This window comes from Fusarium sambucinum, chromosome IV, assembly GCF_050947815.1.
Source record: "Fusarium sambucinum isolate potato_lamoka chromosome IV, whole genome shotgun sequence".
Classification (NCBI taxonomy): domain Eukaryota; kingdom Fungi; phylum Ascomycota; class Sordariomycetes; order Hypocreales; family Nectriaceae; genus Fusarium; species Fusarium sambucinum.
The window spans coordinates 4,352,367-4,370,042 of record NC_139291.1 but is presented as its reverse complement, the minus strand read 5'-3'; the positions used below and the strand labels follow the sequence as shown (position 1 = coordinate 4,370,042).

At 46.7% G+C, this 17,676-nt stretch overlaps 6 protein-coding genes across 6 annotated transcripts; 4 read left to right on the top strand and 2 right to left on the bottom strand.

The window, feature by feature from the left end:
• Window positions 1–352: 352 nt before the first annotated feature.
• FSST1_001465 (uncharacterized protein) lies at window positions 353–1,210 on the top strand (the record flags this gene model as incomplete). The annotated part of the gene is made up of 1 exon (XM_083227363.1): window positions 353–1,210. One exon carries the CDS (start codon window positions 353–355, stop codon window positions 1,208–1,210), a length of 858 nt encoding a protein of 285 aa, XP_083091647.1.
• A 1,114-nt stretch (window positions 1,211–2,324) lies between these two features.
• FSST1_001464 (general substrate transporter) lies at window positions 2,325–4,009 on the bottom strand (the record flags this gene model as incomplete). Its single annotated transcript, XM_083227362.1, has 2 exons — window positions 2,325–3,808; window positions 3,895–4,009. The coding sequence occupies 2 exons, from the start codon at window positions 4,007–4,009 to the stop codon at window positions 2,325–2,327; spliced, it is 1,599 nt and encodes a 532-aa protein (XP_083091646.1).
• A 3,592-nt stretch (window positions 4,010–7,601) lies between these two features.
• FSST1_001463 (Alpha/Beta hydrolase protein) lies at window positions 7,602–10,220 on the bottom strand (the record flags this gene model as incomplete). The annotated part of the gene is made up of 4 exons (XM_083227360.1): window positions 7,602–8,299; window positions 8,459–8,562; window positions 8,666–8,788; window positions 8,842–10,220. The coding sequence occupies 4 exons, from the start codon at window positions 10,218–10,220 to the stop codon at window positions 7,602–7,604; spliced, it is 2,304 nt and encodes a 767-aa protein (XP_083091645.1).
• Window positions 10,221–10,776: 556 nt separating this feature from the next.
• On the top strand, window positions 10,777–12,447 carry FSST1_001462 (uncharacterized protein; the record flags this gene model as incomplete). Its single annotated transcript, XM_083223837.1, has 2 exons — window positions 10,777–11,952; window positions 12,001–12,447. The coding sequence occupies 2 exons, from the start codon at window positions 10,777–10,779 to the stop codon at window positions 12,445–12,447; spliced, it is 1,623 nt and encodes a 540-aa protein (XP_083091644.1).
• Window positions 12,448–12,766: 319 nt separating this feature from the next.
• Window positions 12,767–14,620, top strand: FSST1_001461 (major facilitator superfamily domain-containing protein; the record flags this gene model as incomplete). The annotated part of the gene is made up of 8 exons (XM_083227359.1): window positions 12,767–12,897; window positions 12,948–12,994; window positions 13,041–13,087; window positions 13,141–13,265; window positions 13,320–13,578; window positions 13,628–13,891; window positions 13,945–14,352; window positions 14,402–14,620. The coding sequence occupies 8 exons, from the start codon at window positions 12,767–12,769 to the stop codon at window positions 14,618–14,620; spliced, it is 1,500 nt and encodes a 499-aa protein (XP_083091643.1).
• Window positions 14,621–16,290: 1,670 nt separating this feature from the next.
• Window positions 16,291–17,579, top strand: FSST1_001460 (uncharacterized protein; the record flags this gene model as incomplete). Its single annotated transcript, XM_083227358.1, has 6 exons — window positions 16,291–16,317; window positions 16,371–16,616; window positions 16,671–16,873; window positions 16,928–17,019; window positions 17,077–17,238; window positions 17,290–17,579. 6 exons carry the CDS (start codon window positions 16,291–16,293, stop codon window positions 17,577–17,579), a joined length of 1,020 nt encoding a protein of 339 aa, XP_083091642.1.
• Between the last annotated feature and the right edge of the window lie 97 nt (window positions 17,580–17,676).

Genomic DNA, 17,676 nt, shown 5'->3' with positions numbered 1-17,676 from the left:
TTCTCCTTGACTCGAGAAAAATTAATTGTTAGCGACAACTCTTGTGTCGGAGGTTTCATTAACTCCCAAGGCCCAAGCACTCTTCCAAAAGCCAAGACCATATCTTTCGGCATTGAGAAGCCGGCCAAGTAAACCACATCATCATATTAATGCCAACTAGACTCCATTGTCCTGTACTGATCGAATAGTCTTACAGAACAGCTGCTTGGCGCCAAGATGGTTAACAAAAGCTGGAGCCATATGCTGACGACAACGTGTTCGAGAAGAATGGCCCATGCACAGAAGTTGAGTATATCTAGACCTAAAACCCTACACTCTGCACTTGTAGAATCATACAGAAATCATCAGCACAATGAGCGGAAATTATTATCATCAGCAGTCAGATTACCAAGGTGGTGGTTACCACCAGGGTGGCTATCCGGGTGGCCATCCCCAGGGTGATTACCAACAGAGACCAGCCGACTACCAACAACAAAACTACCCACAAGACAATTACCAAAACTATCAATCTGGACCTCCTCAATACCAAGATTCTCACAGCCCTTATCCACCACAAGAGAGAGGATTCCAACCTTCTCCAAGCCCACACCCAAGCTACCGTCAACAAGACTCTTCTCCTTATCAACAACCCCCTCCCCCTCAGAACTTCAGCCCTCAAGGAGAAGCTTCATCTTACTATGCCATGTCAAACTCGCAGTATCAAGACCAGAGCCAGACAAATACCTGGACACCTCAAACCCAACCCGGAAACCAGTTCGACGATCAAGGTCCCGATGAGACGGGTGAGCGAGGTCTTGCCGGTGCCTTAGCTGGAGGTACCGCTGGTGCGTTCGGTGGCAATAAGTTTGGAGGAAGTAAAACCGCTGCGGTAGCCGGTGCTCTCATCGGTGCATTCCTGGGCCACAAGGGTCAAGAATGGAGACGTGATCATAAAGAGGAGAAGGAAGAGAGAGAACGTGAAGAAGAGGAGGAGATGAAGAGGAAGCACACTGCCGAAATGGCGAGTTGGGATAACCGCTCGCGGTCGTCTTCTCGTCATCGTTCTCGTCGTGATCGTTCTCGCTCTCGCTCTCGTTCACGAACACGATCATCTGACTACCGTCGTCGTCGCCACAGTCGCTCACGATCGCGATCATCTGGTCACCATCACCACCACCATCGAAGTCGTTCAAGGTCAAGATCATCTAGCCGCCATCGATATTGCCACTAGTCGAGAGAAAGCTCTTAAGAAGATCATGAGTGAGCATGTTCTGCGGTACCAAAACTTGTTACTCAGGTAATGACTCTCTTGGGGATTACACAGTTGCAGATTTATATAGAAACATCATTACAAACCAACACCAAGCATTATAGTTAGCAACTCTGTTAACTTGGAGACTTAACCATGCCGTGTTTCTTTCTCGGTGATATGTAGTAAGCTGCACGCAAGGGCACAGAGGAATATCTAGAAATCCTCTCCTTGGGCAAGGAAGCACACTCTTATACTAGATTTGGGGCTGAGAAAGACCCGTGTAGATCTTTTCGGGGTCCACTAAGTATATCATTAGTGCCGGCAGTGACCCCGATGAAATATGCCAGAAGCTCACTTTCATTATAGTAAGTTCCGGGACAGATCCTAAAAGTTAGAGTGCCACATACGCATGCCATACCAAAAGCGTGCCTCAAGTTACCCCAATGGAAATATATCTATTGGCCTTCGCAAATACATTGCATGTCTATTTATACCCACTATATAAGCTATTAACTATTAGCAGATTTGCTTGTATGTACGTTGTGTTAAGCCGCAAAGGAAACGTTGGCAAAGTCAATGTGAGCAAGACTCAATTTCACAAAGACATGTTAACGATGTTTCAGAAACGTTTCAAGATAGCTGAAATGATCGCTTCTTTGTAGATGGTTTTTAATAGAGGTAGATTTGCTAAAATGAATATGCGCCACTCGTTATGGGACTCGTGTATGCTATTTTGGTCTTGAAGGAATAAAATCTGAATAATACAGTGGCCAAAGACATTATCAAGGTTACTTCCATTCAGCTATTATTTAATTTATGACAAGTTACTCGCATTGTAAAACAATCTTTTTACTTCTAAAGCTCTAGTCTAAATTGAACATATTCACAGTCATGAATAAACAGGTAATGTAAAAGAGTTGTATTTGCAAACTAGACTCCTTGGAGTCATGTGGTATCTAAAGAAATCATCGCTACGAAACCGTAGCTTATAAAGATCCGTTACATCATAAATGGTATGCAATGCAAAAGTCTATAATGCAAAAATTCCAGTCATACTGGACATGCGAGAAAGGTTGAATCTGCTTTGAGTTGCTTAAACAACAACACCGTTCTCACGCTCAGAGGCCTCAGCCTTCTCGTCGTCACTGCCGAAGCCGTACTCACGAGCCTTGTCGGCAACCTCGTGGTCAGCCATGCGAGGCAGCTGCTTGGCAGCGGTGACATAGCTAATCTTCTCAGTGTAACCCTTGGCGAAGATAAGGTCAATCTCCTCGAGAGAGCGGCCGGAAGTCTCAGGGTAGAAGAAGTAGATGATGGGGAAGAAGATGGCGTTCATGGCTGCAAAGAAGGCGTAGGTGCCCCAGCCGTTGGTACCAGTTCCGTGAATCATAACAGGGGTGATCATGACAATGAAGAAGTTCCAGAGCCAGTTGGAAACGGTGGAGGTAGCGTTGGCCTTCGCGCGGGTCTTGAGGGGGTTGATCTCGGCGGGGTACAACCAGGGGAGAGGCAGCCAGGTAGCACCGAAGAAAGCGATGTAAGTGAAGAGACCGACAGCAGCACCCTTGGAGGCAGCAGCAGTACCGGGAATCAAAGCGCCGAAGGAAAGGACCATAGACAGACACTGGCCGACGGTACCGATGAGGAAGAGCTTGCGGCGACCGATACGCTCGACGGCGAACCAAGAGGTAGTGGCGAAGATGGAGTAGATGATCATGTTGACACCGCCGAGGAGGAGAGCCATGTTGTGGTCGGTACCAATAGACTTCTGGAAGAGAATGGGGAAGTAGTAGATGACAGCGTTGCAACCGGAAAGCTGCTGCATCATCTGAGAAGAGGCACCGAGAATGAGACGTCGGAAGTGCTGAGTCTTTCCACCAGTGAAGAGAGCAGAGAAGGGAGTCTTGCCACCCTTGTTACCAGTAGCAGCAATAGCCTTCTCAATGGTCTCGATCTGAGCGACAACCTCGGGGGAGTTGCGGGGAGAACCGTTAAGACCAGCAAGGATTGTCTCAGCCTCCTCACGACGACCATGTGTGAGGAGCCATCGAGGAGACTCGGGAAGCTTAATCATCATGACGAGTACGATGGCAGCAAAGACACACTGGAAAGCGATAGGGAATCGCCAGACGAAGGCGTGAGGACCATAGGTACAGCCATAGTCGATCCAGTAGGCGATCAACGTTCCGATGGCGACGTTACCACCCTCGATGCAGATGAGCTTTCCACGGTTGTGAGACTCACTGCACTCGGCCTGGTAGGTAGGAATGGTAGATGTGTTGATACCGTTTCCAATACCCGTGATTGCTCTGCCGATGATGAATTGAGCTGTGGCACCGCCGCCGGGAGGAACAGCAGCGATCTGAACAACGACACCGATAATCATGACGATAGCACCGAGGAAGATGGAGTTGCGACGACCGAGACGGTCACCAAAGTTGAGAATGAAGAGAGCACCGAGGAAGCAGCCGACAGCGTAGATGGACACAACGAAACCTTCGTATGTCTCGTCGAGCACCTGGGGGAAGTCTTCTGTGAAAGCGGGAGCGGAGATGATACCGGACATGACACCTTGATCTGCATGAAACATTCAACGGTCAGCACAATAGACTCATAGATTAGGTTTTCCCTGACAGGTGGGACACGGGACGTTGGAAACTTACCATAACCGAAAAGAAGAAAGTCAGTGGTAGCGACAATGGTAATGAGTCTTTGCAGACCCTTACCAGTCTTGCCCCAGTAGTGAGGGATACCCTCTTCGTTGTCGACGTGAACCATATTGAACAACCTTTATAGTGGTTCTGTTTTTTATGGTTTTTTATGGACTGAATGGTCTGGACTGGAGAGGAGAAGACGGATTCTGGAGCGGGAGATTTACATTTCTTATAAGCTCGAGGAGTCTCCGGAGAATGACGCCAAGCAAAACTTCTGGAGTCGTGCGTGGATATGGGGGGTGTCCCACAGAATGAGAGACCCGATGTTTTTGGGACTCTCCATGTACGTATGTCACAGCACAGTGGAACCGATAAGACAAAGGTGTACCAGGGTTAATGACTCGGGAAACTTGGAAACTGTTGGTACTGTTTTTGCTGTCTGGGTCCCTGGAGCAGAGATTTCAGATAACCTTAGATAAAGTAGATCGCCACGGACTTGGAGAGTGAAGAGTTTTAGACAGTTGAACCAATAGCAAGAAACAAACGTCACTTTGGTAAAGAGAACAAACGCTAATTCAGGGGACCCGCATGACGTACTGTAGAAACACTGTCTAGTACTAGTGACGGTAGAAGCGATGGAAGAAGGTGAAGTCTCGGGACGTCTAACCCAACAAGCACTGTATCACGATAATCCAACAAGAGACTAACTAATGGCTCACTGTGTAAAAAATTTAAACTGGGTATAAATGACGTCTCATTTTAGAGTTGGTTATAAAGAGATACCCGGGGTTGGCGGACTTGTATACGTCATAGTCTCCGCGATCTTCAAAAATCTCCTAAAAGAGTACAAGACCCTTGAATCAAGATGCCCCATTTTCTCGGTTCTCTACCCTTGTCTGTTCACGATTATTGCATGACTAGAGAGTTTGCTAAACAGTTGGAGAATGACTCCTTGGCATGCGGTTCCCTTTTTTTCACCGTTTGTCTTTGGAGATGTATCAGAAATATCTGTTGATATGCAGTTGGGTTATCAAGGTGATCGTCAAGATCGGCATCACTGCATACACCTGATAATGTAGGTGCTGTAGAGACAAGAATACAATACAACATTCGTATTATCATTCCTTACAATTACCAGAACCAGAAAAAAAACAATTTGTAATTTGTCGGTTAAAACCCGAGAATACCCATTCAATTACTCCAAGTTTTCTCTATTCCTTTTCCCCTCATTGATCCCTCGCCGAGAAATAATTGGGGAATAATGCCGAGGTGCGGACGAGGAATTATGGAGAGCCGCAGGGTTTTGGTTAAGATTTTGACTAAAATCTTGCGTCCAACGTCATAGCATCATCCGCTGCAATCTCGGACCTTTGTTTTGGGAGACACCCGTTCAAGGAATCCCGTGGGTCTTTTGAACTGTCTTTTACGGGTCCTCTTTTGTTTAATCCGGAGGTAAGCGTGGCAATTGGGAGTCAAAATGGTATCGGGTAGGTTGATGAGTTTTGAAGTTTGATCCAAAATCAAGGCAACAATTTGCCATCACGCATTCATCAATGGATTGTATTTTCTCTCGGGAATAATTGTGTAGAATTCTGCAACTAAATCTTGCAACAATCTTATCGTCAATACTGTGCTTGTTCCGTGGTGTGATTCAACTGCTCAACATGCATCTGCCCTTGTCCTGTGGGACAGATCATGAGAGACATATCATCAAGACCCTCCAAATAACATCTTGTCATTTTCCCATGGGGTCAAGGTATTTCCCCATATCAACTCCTCAATGGTTTCAGAAACCCACGAGGATTCCCAAAAATTAAAAGTGAAATTAACCTCTACAATAAGCAACGCTGATCTTGTTGCCATCGTCAAGTGTCACCAGCAACACAGCAATGGAGGAGACTCGGAAATACTAATTGGGTAATCCGGTGGATTCCTTGGCGGACATTGTCTTTTTCGATCATCATTATTCCCCAGTCTTTATTACCCTCCCACGAAAATGAAAAAGTGGTCTCTACAAGGACGTATTACCGTTTGTTGTTCTCCATGTGCTTAGCGAGACCTGTAGACCCGCTGTAAGAGCACCACAGAATCAGTGCTTTTAGTGGGTTGTTCCCTATGAGCGGACCTGGAGTCCCGCATTCAACTTTGTCACCTTATTGTGACGACAGCATCAGATGTGCTGTAGATGCAGGGTCTTTTTACACAACACTCGATGAATCTGGGGTATCAGACTTACAATCAACACAAAGAACACTCTTGATGCTTCATTGTTAAAGATATCATCCATTATCTTCTCCTCTGACACGGCTTGCACCACTAGTCAGGGGTGTCGAGGCAACCGTCTTGGCTTTTACCCTCATGATACTCCATTCCATCTTGGCAGACAGGAATGCCGAAACTTACAGCCATTTCTACTCATGCGCGTCAGCCATATCATTCCGAAATGACTGGTTTATGTGAAGTTACAAGATCGATATCTGTCCTTCCTCATCAGGAAATGTCTCCAAGTTGCTGCATCCCTATCAAAGGTTCTTTTTAAGCTTAACGTTAGAACTGATCTTTTCCTCTACTGGGCCGCTTCACTTGATCGTCTCCCTGCACTTACAGGCGCTAGTATAATTCTCGGGGAGCCACCTCGGTAGAGCATTGATACGGGTATCCGTTCTATAGCAACATGTGTGTGCGTATAAAACAAAACAGACCGGAAATTAATGCGGTGTAGGATCAAGATAATACATAGATTGTCTTCACCACCTACATCTTGGCGTTGGCTCCAACATCCAGCCAAGCCAACATCCTATCCCACACTCGCCCCACAGCTACTCTTCATCGGCTGCAGATGGTTGTTATGTCTCTGCTTACTCTCGACCATAACGAGACATATTACTTGCCGCGAGTAATGGCAACAACGTTCTCTTGGCGTAAATTGAAGGACTTCGGGATCCTTTTTTTGACATGTTCTCGCCAAGACGGGAAGTTCTTCGTCGTCGCCTCCGCGGACCTCAAGATTAACGATATTGGCTGAGAGCACGCGCTCTGTTTCGGAAGTCTTTATTTGGCACTGGTCCGAGCAGCACTATACCCTTGCTAGGACATGGACTCTAGAGGATTACGACGATCCTAATCACGAGGTTGAGTCTTAGGCTAAACGATGTATGTTGCGACAAAGAAGTTTATCTCCTTCAGCAAACCCGTCGTCTGACGACCTTATTGAATCGACCTTTCTCAAAGACGGAGACGCCAATTATTCGGTTAATTGAGGACTTCAACCTTTCCTGGACAATGCCAATGTACTCTACATTGTACGCGCACAACTTCTATTTGTTTGCCGCTGAGCGAGATTGCTAGACGAAGGTATATTCTTCCCAAAACAGCTAACATTGCCAAGATAGATCGAAAAGTCTTGGACAGTTTCAACCTACCTACAGCCGCCGGGTGCTACAGCCAATTGATCATGAACAGGTTATGCTTTCCATTAATACCGTTTCTACAGAGTACCAATTGCCAAATTCCAGGCGATACCTTTCGAAACTCGTCCATTCTTCAATCCTGGACTCTCGCCGAATCCCTTGCGAAAGCTTATTCAGCCAAGCTGAGTTGGGGTAATTGATGCTTGCCTGCTTGGCCATGAGCTACAGTAGCTCCCGCACCGCCCAGGAAAATAGTGCCATTCAACGGCAGAGCTCCGCCAAGTCGATTTCCAAGACGGCTTCTGTTTACTGGTCTTGCTTGGCAGCCCATACAATAGCCCGGCTAATTGTTTCCATATACCACGAATTGCGATATGCTTCATCAAAATGACCAAGCGCTGTGTAATAAACCCTTCCCTTTCCAACGGTTTGAGTCCACGATAGCGGAAAACTCTGCCTTTCATCGTTCTCGATGGTCGTCTGGTGCACAGAAAGAAGAATTTCGCGGTTTTTATCGGGGACACGGGGGTGAGATTTGAAAGTGTACACTTCATCAAACCATGGGAATTGGTTCGCTGAAAGTGAATCGATATTGAATGGACATGTTTGAGCTGAGTCGGGTGCGGCGTCCGCCTCAGGGAGGTTGTCGCATTTATTAATGAAATGACCAGTACTCTCAACCTCGAGAGTTATCCATTCCGGCGGCGGATGTCCGTTGAAGACTTGCCCAAGAATATTGGAATATTTGGTACACGAGGACATACCGCTTGTCGCAGCGTGAATACCAACAACACCACCGCCATTGTGAACAAACTCGGTCAGAGAGTTGACTTCTTCTTCGCTTAGATATTCACCCGTGTTATGACCGAGAGCAATAACATCATAGTTCGAGAGTGAGAATAGCTCGGCTGTGTCTTCGGTGGCTGTCACAGTGAATGAAAGTTCTTTCAAGGCAGAGACAGTGCTGGGGATGCAATCATGTCGGTAGCCCCGCGTTTTGGTGACTAGCAAAACTCTAATTGAGGATAGACTTGTCATTTTGTCTGTATCTTTGTAGATCTGCTTTGCTTTGCGATCGGATGTAAAATGCTGGGGCAAGAAATTGGAGATCTACTTCTTCTTGACTCGTAGTTGTATGAGTCGAGATGACGCCGTTAAAGTACCTATTCCGTCATTAATTTTTCCCTTGACCCGGACAAACTGGTACTCCGATCGCCACTCAATATGGCCAACATCACCATAAGTCTGACACGAACCATCATATAGGCTAATTACATTAAGCGGAAAAGATATCCATGACCTGCAAAAGTTCTTCCCATCGTCCATCTGTCTCGATCCCAATCGTCCCTTGTGGCTGCATCACTTTATACTCTGTAGCTTGTGAAGTGCCGTAATCATGTCCATCCTCGTCATTGACAAACGCTCGTAGATCACTGATCCACTCATCCATGAGTTGCCTTTCCTCTGGTGTTGGGTTGTGAGTGATCGAATAACTGTATCGTTAGCATGAATATTCCCCGAATTGGACGAGAGCATGAAAACTTACTTCCAGATGGGACGGTCCATCGCATGGCTCACACCGAATGATTCTGGCGCGACATTGTTGTTTATAAACGACAACCGATAAGCGATGAGATATCTCCAGACATTCTTTATGTCCACGCCGTTCCGCACAAGATTGTCCACTAGGTATCGTGATGGCGCTCTGACCTGACCGTCTGCGACGATACGCCCAAAGATCTTCTGCCAAGCCTCCTTTTCTTTAGTTTGGGGCAGTGCGTAATGCTTAAGAAGACGATCTGTGACGTGCGGGGGATAATAGTTTGATATTTGCACACGCAACGAAGCAACATTAGGGTCTGGGGGATTTGTGACAGCATAGAGCGTGTCTTCGTCAAGAACCTCGCCTATCAATAACTTCAGACCGCGTTTCTTGAACTCGCGTGCAAATGAACCGTCGCGGTAGTAGTCAAAGATCCCAGCGTGGATAAAGAGATCGTCTGTAACTGGACGGAATGTATGATTCTTCAACTCCATGATGGCTGAAGAGAGATCATCCGAGCTGATGTTTCGCAAACGATCCAGCTTTTCTGACCCGTTGAGATCGCTGGGTATGTCGAAGTACTCGCAGAGCTCATCAAACTGCTCCTCGCAGTTTTGGACACTCTTGGGTTGTGTTGGGATGGCATTCGAGTACATAATCATCCGCGTAAAGCGGCTTTGAGAGTCTGTACCTCGGAAGTCGTAAAGAGTCTGGGCAAGAACCGAGTAGGCTCCTGCACTTCGACCAGCTAGGATGATATTTTCTGGGTCACCTCCAAAAGCCGAGATGTTGTCGTACACCCAATCCATGGCAAGGCGCTGGTCCCAGAGACCATAGTTTCCCACAGCTTCACCTCTCGATTCCTCAAAAAGGGCTTCGCCAGCGAGGAAGCCAAAGACATTAAGTCTGTGTCCCACAGCTACAAAAATAGCTTGTAGCTTGCCAGTCGAAATAAGCTCAGTGGGATCCATGCTTTCTTCCTGGCTAGGATCGCCAACCTGGAACCAACCACCATGGAACCAAACCATGACGGGCCATTTGGGATTAGGAATGTTTGGGTCAGGTACAGGTGTCCAGATGTTGAGTCTTAGACAATCCTCGCTGTATGCGTGCTTGGGGATGTGCTCGCTGACATTTTTGGAATAATTCGCCTGAGGGCAAACTGGTCCAAATTGTGTCGCGTCAAAAGGAGCACCGTAGACATAATCTTTGGGGAAAGGCTGTGGTTTGCGCCATCGCAGGGTTTGTGATGGTGGTTGAGCGTAAGGAACGCCTGCGAATCTGCGAGACTTGGAATCGAACTGAAGACCTTTGAGTGAACCAGCGTTATCGGGAAGATTGACCTCGCATTCAGAGGCGGTATATGAGATGTGATTGCCCATGGTGATAGTAAAAATGACAAGAAGTGAACAGGAGAAAGATGAGAAGGAGAGACAATTCAGCAAAAGTGAAGCGGGATATCAAGGAATTGTTGTTTATGCTCTCCTATCTCGTCGTATCTTTAGCTTCGATAGCTCTATCTAGCTGATTGGTCAGTTTAATCGACGGGCTCCTAGCTCGAGACGCAAGGAGGCGAGATCGGCCCCAAGTCTTGTCTGCCGAGGACCCGGAATCTGGGGCATCAATCCATCGATTAAATTGAGCCTCGATCATTCGAGTCTCTGAGAGTCCATATCGCCAATCAATGGAATGCATCACAAATGACCAGCCGAAAAAGCGTCGTCGAGTAGAGCGGGGAAGGTCAAAGAATGGTGAGTCTACTTTGAATCCCTGCAAGTGCTCTCACTGACGCGTCTAGGTTGTCTAACGTGCTTGTCTAAAAAGGTCAAATGCGATGAGAAACGTCCCCAGTGCACAAGATGTGTGCGACTGGGTCTAGGTTGCGAATGGGCGGCCCAACACTTACCTTTGGCGTCAAGAAGACGAGGCTTTGGGCTCATGAAGGAACGATCGAGTTGGACACCTAAGGCTATTACTCCAAAGGTGTCTAATGACGAGCTTGATATTTCGTCTGGTACCGATACTGTGGCTACTCAAGAGTCACCAGTAGAGCCGGCCTTCACAGATACATCAAGTGATATTTTACAGCTAACCGACAGCATGAATGCACACACGACATTTGCTCTGCCGGATACCGTGGAAGGTGCACCAGCCATTCAGAACCTTCCCAACTTACCATCAGAAGATATCGATTCACTCACTCTGCCCGAGTTTGATGAAGACATCTCCTTCGATACTGCTCAACTCATCCTCTTCCCAACTCCGTCCTTCAACCTTCTTTCCATCTTCCCGTCATTCTCCTTCACAAACCCAGCCGAGCCAGCACCATCCATCGGTAGCGACGATGTTCAAGCTATGACATTTCACTCCACCGTCCTGGCGCCCATGAAATCCACTCGCAAAGCAGCATTGTCATCACATTCTATCTTCCTCAACTTTGCCGTACAGAATCCCATGGCGCTACATTTTCTCCTTGCCTTTTCGCACAGCGAATTGGCCATCCACCACGGCTTCAGCGACAAGCCACCTCTCGAGTCGCATCTTCACTTTCAACACGGATCGCAGCTACTCAATCAGGTGTTAGTGGACTTGACACCGACTGACCATATCGCCATGATGCTTTCATTCCTGTATCTTTACATGTTCTGGATGAGAAGAGATCCATTCGACATTTCAAAACTACGAGAGCTGAGCAGCTCCATTCTGGCTTATGTCACGACCTTCTCACTCGATGAAATGTGCGCCACTTCCACAAATAGCGGCGGCACGTCAGAACCTGTGACGTTATCACGAATATTGACGTACATCTATGACAGAGACGTGTTTTGTGGCTTCTTTGGCTGTGGAGAGAAGTTCGCGGGCTATGTTACCGAAAAGCATGACACGAGACAACGGATATGGCAGTTGTCGCGAATGCCAATCTTATCAGAGGAACAGACGGGGACATGGTTTAGACCAGAGCAGCTGCCTGAGACGAGCCAAAGAAAAATAGTGGATGTTTATTTTAGTTTGATTACCGTTCAGTATGAGATTAATCAGTATAGCCAAAGTAGTGATCCAGAACCATCGGGTAAAAAGTTGGAAATAAAAAGAAAGCTGGACAAGATAAAAGAGGTAAGTAACTGTGACGGCTTTGCAGGTGGGAATGCTAACATTGCATAGGAGCACGGCTTTCTCTTCACGATATCTAAACAATGTACGGGACAATCTACGAAACCACCTTTGATGGCCCTTGTAACAGCCACTATCTTCTACGCCCTCCAGATCTATCTCTATCGCAGTCGCAATAATGTGTTTGGACAAACGCCAATACCACAAGATATGGACACAGCTCTGAAGGAGTTGGTGGCTGCAGCATACCAGACTATTGCTACTGGACCAGTGCAATTACTCGAGAGGTTTCAATGGGCGCTCCTGATTGCAGGGATAGAAACAAATGATCCCGTGCACAGAGATTGGATTTCGGCGAATATTTCAGACCCCGTTATCAAGAGCGTCTTCAATCTTGTGTTGTCGGCTAAGGGACGGTCGGATGAGGGAGTCTCAATGGAGGCGGTTCGAGACTTGGTTAGTAGAAGATCGATGGGTGCTACCCGTGATAGAGCATAATTCAAGGTGATTATCGACATGTTGTTCAATAATTATAGCTAGGTTCAGCCACTTTGCATAGCTGGAGGCGAAATGAGTCGGGTTGCTCATGTGCTCTTATCTCGTCGATTAATCTGACCAATCAAAGACTTGGCCTTCCTGGATCCAGAAATCCGGGGTAATGACCCCGTATCTAGACCAGGTGGTGATCAAAGCCCCAAGCTTGAGACTAACTTAGCGGGTGCAACGATAAGAAATGAATATAACTGGACCTTGAGACCCCGTTAACAACTCGAAACTTTGCTCACAACATCTTCATACACTTTGAACACAATACATCATGACGGAAAAGGTGCATCAAGACGCAAAGGAACCCTCGCCTTCTTGCGAGATGGACGACAGAAATGACGGGACTGTTGATACCTTGTCTCTAGAAGATGAGAAGAAACTTGTTCGCAAGATTGATCTTCGGTATGTATCTTTGGCAGTAGAGAGATATCGGCTAGCTGACTAGAGACCAGCCTTATGCCATTGCTCATCATCAGCTATGGTTTGCAGTACCTGGACAGTGAGTCTACGAATCCAATTTCACGACTGTCACTAACAACCGACAGAGACCAGCCTGGCATACAGTGCTATTCTTGGACTTAGAGAGGACCTGGTATTTTGAGCCATTGCCTTTGTAGTAATGTCAGACACTAACATACAAATTAGGAACTCGTTGGCCAACAATTCAGCTGGGCTTCTAGTGTCTTCTACATCGGCTACCTCGTCGCTTCATACCCCATCTCCCTCGGCTTCGTCAAGTTCCCTCTTGGCAAATATCTCAGTGTTTTAATGTATGCCATTTCCAAACACAGCGTGTGTGTACAGCACTAATCTCAAGCCCATAGGTTCATCTGGGGTATCGTCCTCACCCTTCACTCGGTCGCACACAATTTCGCTAGTCTCATGGTCCTTCGATTCTTCCTCGGCGTCTTTGAGAGTGCCATCAGTCCCGGTTTCTCGCTCATCACTGGCATGTGGTACACTCCTAACGAGCACGTTTCTCGCCACTCGTTCTGGTTCGCTGGCAATGCCTCGGCCAGCATGGTGGGCGCCATGATTGCCTATGGTATTTTGGGGTACACTGGTCCAATTTCTCAGTGGAAGGTGAGTTTAAAAGTTTCCATAGACATGTTTATTTTACTGACAATCTTAGATGCTCTTCCTCATCTTTGGTCTCATCACGATCGCATGGTCTATCTTCACATTCTTCATGCTGCCCGACTCTCCCTCGACTGCCAAGTTCCTGACTACTTCTGAAAGGGAATTCGCTTCTCTCCGACCCAAGAAGTTCCAGCGCACAACACAGACCAAGAAGTGGGATCGCAGTCAATTTATTGAGACTATGAAAGACATCAAGTCTTGGTGGTTCTTCATATTTTCTTTCGTCATCTGTGTTCCCAATGGAGGAACTACCAGCGTATGTTTATCTTTATGCACCTCTTACATAGCAACTGACAACTTTGGCCACAGTTTAGTACAATCGTTATCAAGAGCTTCGGTTACGATGAGCACCAGACTATCCTGATGGGCCTTCCCGCATCCGCCTTCCAACTCACCACTGTCATCTTGGTAGCCGTCTTTACCACCTATGTCCGCAAGTCGCGCCACATCGCCCTTGTTTTAACTTACATCATGGCCATCGCTGGTATCCTTATGATCAAGCTGCTTCCCAACGCCGAGAAACTCGCCCGTCTGGCAGGTTTCTGGCTTATCATGGCTGTCGCCCCAGCATTCCCACTCATGCTCTCACTCTCGGCTAGTAACATTGCCGGCTTTACTAAGAAGTCTACTGTTATGGCCATGATCTTCCTTGGCTACTGCGCAGGAAACTTGTCCGGGCCTCAGTTCTTTATCAGCACCGAAGCGCCCAATTATCATGTGAGTATACCCAACTTGAGAGTGGCATGTGCATAGCTAACCTTTATAGACTGCTTATACAACCATTCTGGCATGCTTTGCAATTACGATTGCACTTGTTGTTGGAATGTACTTGTACTTGAACTGGGAGAATCGTCGTCGAGACCAGGAGCAGGGAGTGAAGAGGGATCCAGAGGAGTCTCGACGCGTGGATCTTAGCGCTGATGGCACGCTTCTTCAAGTGGATGAGACTGATAAAGAGAATAGGAACTTCAGATACATTTTGTAAGTTGAATGAGTTGTACAAAATAGAAAGATTTAGGGGGTTTGAATATGGATAGCATGTTGGGAAGCCATCGAATGTAACAAGCACATAAGAGTTGACTTTCTGTAAAATGTCTTTTCTATCAAGAATGAGTAAACGAGATCAATGGAAATGTTATAATCCGCCCCATCAGTGACTCGTCGTTTTTTCTCTGGCTCTTTAAGATAGACATTTGGTATTGAGTAAAGGTTTTCCCGAGAATCTGGTTCTCAGTGCCTTGTTACCCGCTTTCGCAGTCTTCTAGGACATCGTTACCGACATTAATGAGAAATAAAATTGCTTGCATGATTCTTGCAATGGGTTGTATTTGCATTTGAAACGAACGCCTGCTCCAAAAGCAGGCCTGTCAACTCTAGGCCTAACCTAGGAAGACATGGCCAACGGTAGATCCGAACCGTCATTGTTTAGAACCTTGAAATCTATACATGGGAGATATTCTTCAGGTTCTCAAAGGTGAACGCCTCCAAAACAAATTCTTCATTTATTTCCTGCGTATTATCGATAGGGCTTTCATATTTACTAGGCAGAACACGGTGTATGAAGCAATGGTATGGTGGCGTCTCAGAACATAGGCCAGGTCTACCGTGGTGGGTAGTTTAAAGTTTGACGCGTCACGAAAAAGCACCTTCCCACGGCTCCGCAGCAAAAACGCCAGCAGATATGACTGATATCATCGATGATTGACATGAGGCATTCCTCTCCGGATACAGGGAAACGATCATCTTACTATTGAATACGCATCGATTAGACTTTGAGAAGCCCCCCCATCAAATTACTATTGAATACCTTGGGCCGTTGTTCATTTCCTGTTTGGATATAGCAGCCAAGCTTTGGATCATCGGCTGTATAGTTTCAGCGGGACAGCTTCAGTTTCGTCCTGTAAGTCGAAAACGGCGAAAATATATGATCTGATAATTATCAGAGTTCCTATTGTATTCAAGAACCACGCCATATACTGTCCAAGTATTGTCAACCAACAAGGGTGAGAGTCTCGGCACACGTAGAATCACAATGTAGTGTTGGTGATATCAGCTCAGCTGAAGAAAAAGTGTCAGCCACTGCACGAATACAGTAGGTGAACGTAGTTCTAGGCTTGGCTCCATGTCCATAACCTGTTATGGCCAAAAGTCTAATTCAGATGGCGATTGTTACCACGGATGAGAAAGGCCAGACCGTCTTTTCCGGAGGTGTCAGGTACCCGACCAACAACTTATTTTTATGTAAGATACAGAAATGGTCCCTGACTAAGCCGACCAACTTGGGTGTGGGCGAAGGGCGTTCGTTGACTGGAATGCGATATAGCCCAACCCGGTAGGATCAGACGATGAATTTCCGGATACGCTAACAATGGAATGGATGTGAAAACCTAGATGGTTTGTGACATTTGTCTGAAGACGGACGGTAAGGTAACTTGTGTTTTAATAAATGAGATCTCAGCCGGTTTGATCACCCACCCTTACGGATTTGCTCTCTTTCGCATCCATGTTACCACAACCTACCCGCATCGATACATTATCGACTGCAGCTAATCCCAAGCACAAACCACCCTGCCTAACTAATATCGGATCTATCGACTCTCTGACTCGGCTCGACTTCATCCAAAGCACCGTCTACGACTAAAGTCCATAGACAACATGGCTCCAGGCGCTTCAGACCTTCTTGTCCGTACCCAACGACGACACCTCGAAACACCTGCTGACAGGTTTCTTGACAGATTATGGAATGGACTCTCATTTCCTTGTCGACGTTAGTAATCGCTGCCCGCATATGGCTACGATTAGTCCTACAAAAGCAACGCCTGCTTGGAAGTGATGTGTGGATGACGAGTGCATGGGCGATGGGCATCGTCATCGCCTCGTTTTGCATCACGTATGTTCACATGGGTGTCATGGAAGAAGGCATACGTCCGGACCTGCAGAATTTCAATGCATCGGAAGAAAGAAAAGAGTTGATTCGCAAGGTAGATATTACTGCTACTGATAGCTGAGGGTGATCGGAGCTGACATATCGATAGCTTTTCTGGATAAGCGCTCTTCCCTTTGTAATGTCGTTTTACCTCTGCAAGGCTGCCCTGCTTTGTGTTTATCACCAGGTCATTCCGAGATTCATGACAAAGCGAAGAACCTTTCTCTGGGCGACCGTGTGTTACGTTGCCGCCTCTTTCGTTGTTACAACCATTCTTCTGTTCACGATTTGCACACCTGTCAGCCGGTGGTGGTTAGTTCATTCATTTACTTCGCCTGAGAATCATGTATACTGAGACATAAACAGGGCCAATGATCACAACGACATATGCGAAAGGGATTCAGTTATGTCGTTCTTTAGAGTCTTGTGGGCCCTCAACTTCTCTAGCGATGTCTTGAGTAAGCTTTGACTCCTTCCACACTCGCACGAGATATGAACATGAGCTGACAGACCAGTCTTTGTGCTCCCTTGGCTAATTGTTCCTGATCTAATGATCAAGGGATGGCTTCGTGTCGGTGTATATTTCACCTTCCTTCTTGGTCTAATCAACATGTCTCTCAGTATAGTTCGTTACGTCAAGGTCTATACTGGTGGACAAGTATCAATAATTACCCTCCGTAAGTTCAGGAACCTCTTTCGTCGATCTCCTCATACTTATATGTTCCCAGACTTTTGGAATTCTCTTGATCTGTATATCGGTCTTGTCATCTCCTGCCTGCCTGCGTTGAGGCCCTACTTCAAGTATGCGGCCGAGTCGCGAGCCTTCAGCTACGTGAAAAGTAGGACAGGAGGTACTCGTGGTGATAGCCAGTACACGGCAAATACTACTACTGCGTCGTCCCGTGCTGTCAAGCTTTCGCACGTACAACCCAAGGGATCTTTTGACGTATCGACAGATCGTGTCTCCCAATTATCCTTGGTTCATGTGAGACCGGAAGATGAAGAAAGATACTACTAGATGTGGACAAGAATGTAGGGGTTTTGTTTGTTCGGGGAAGTAAAGGACATGCATGTAATGCGATACGTAATGTTGCTTCTTGGGTTCATAGATTGGC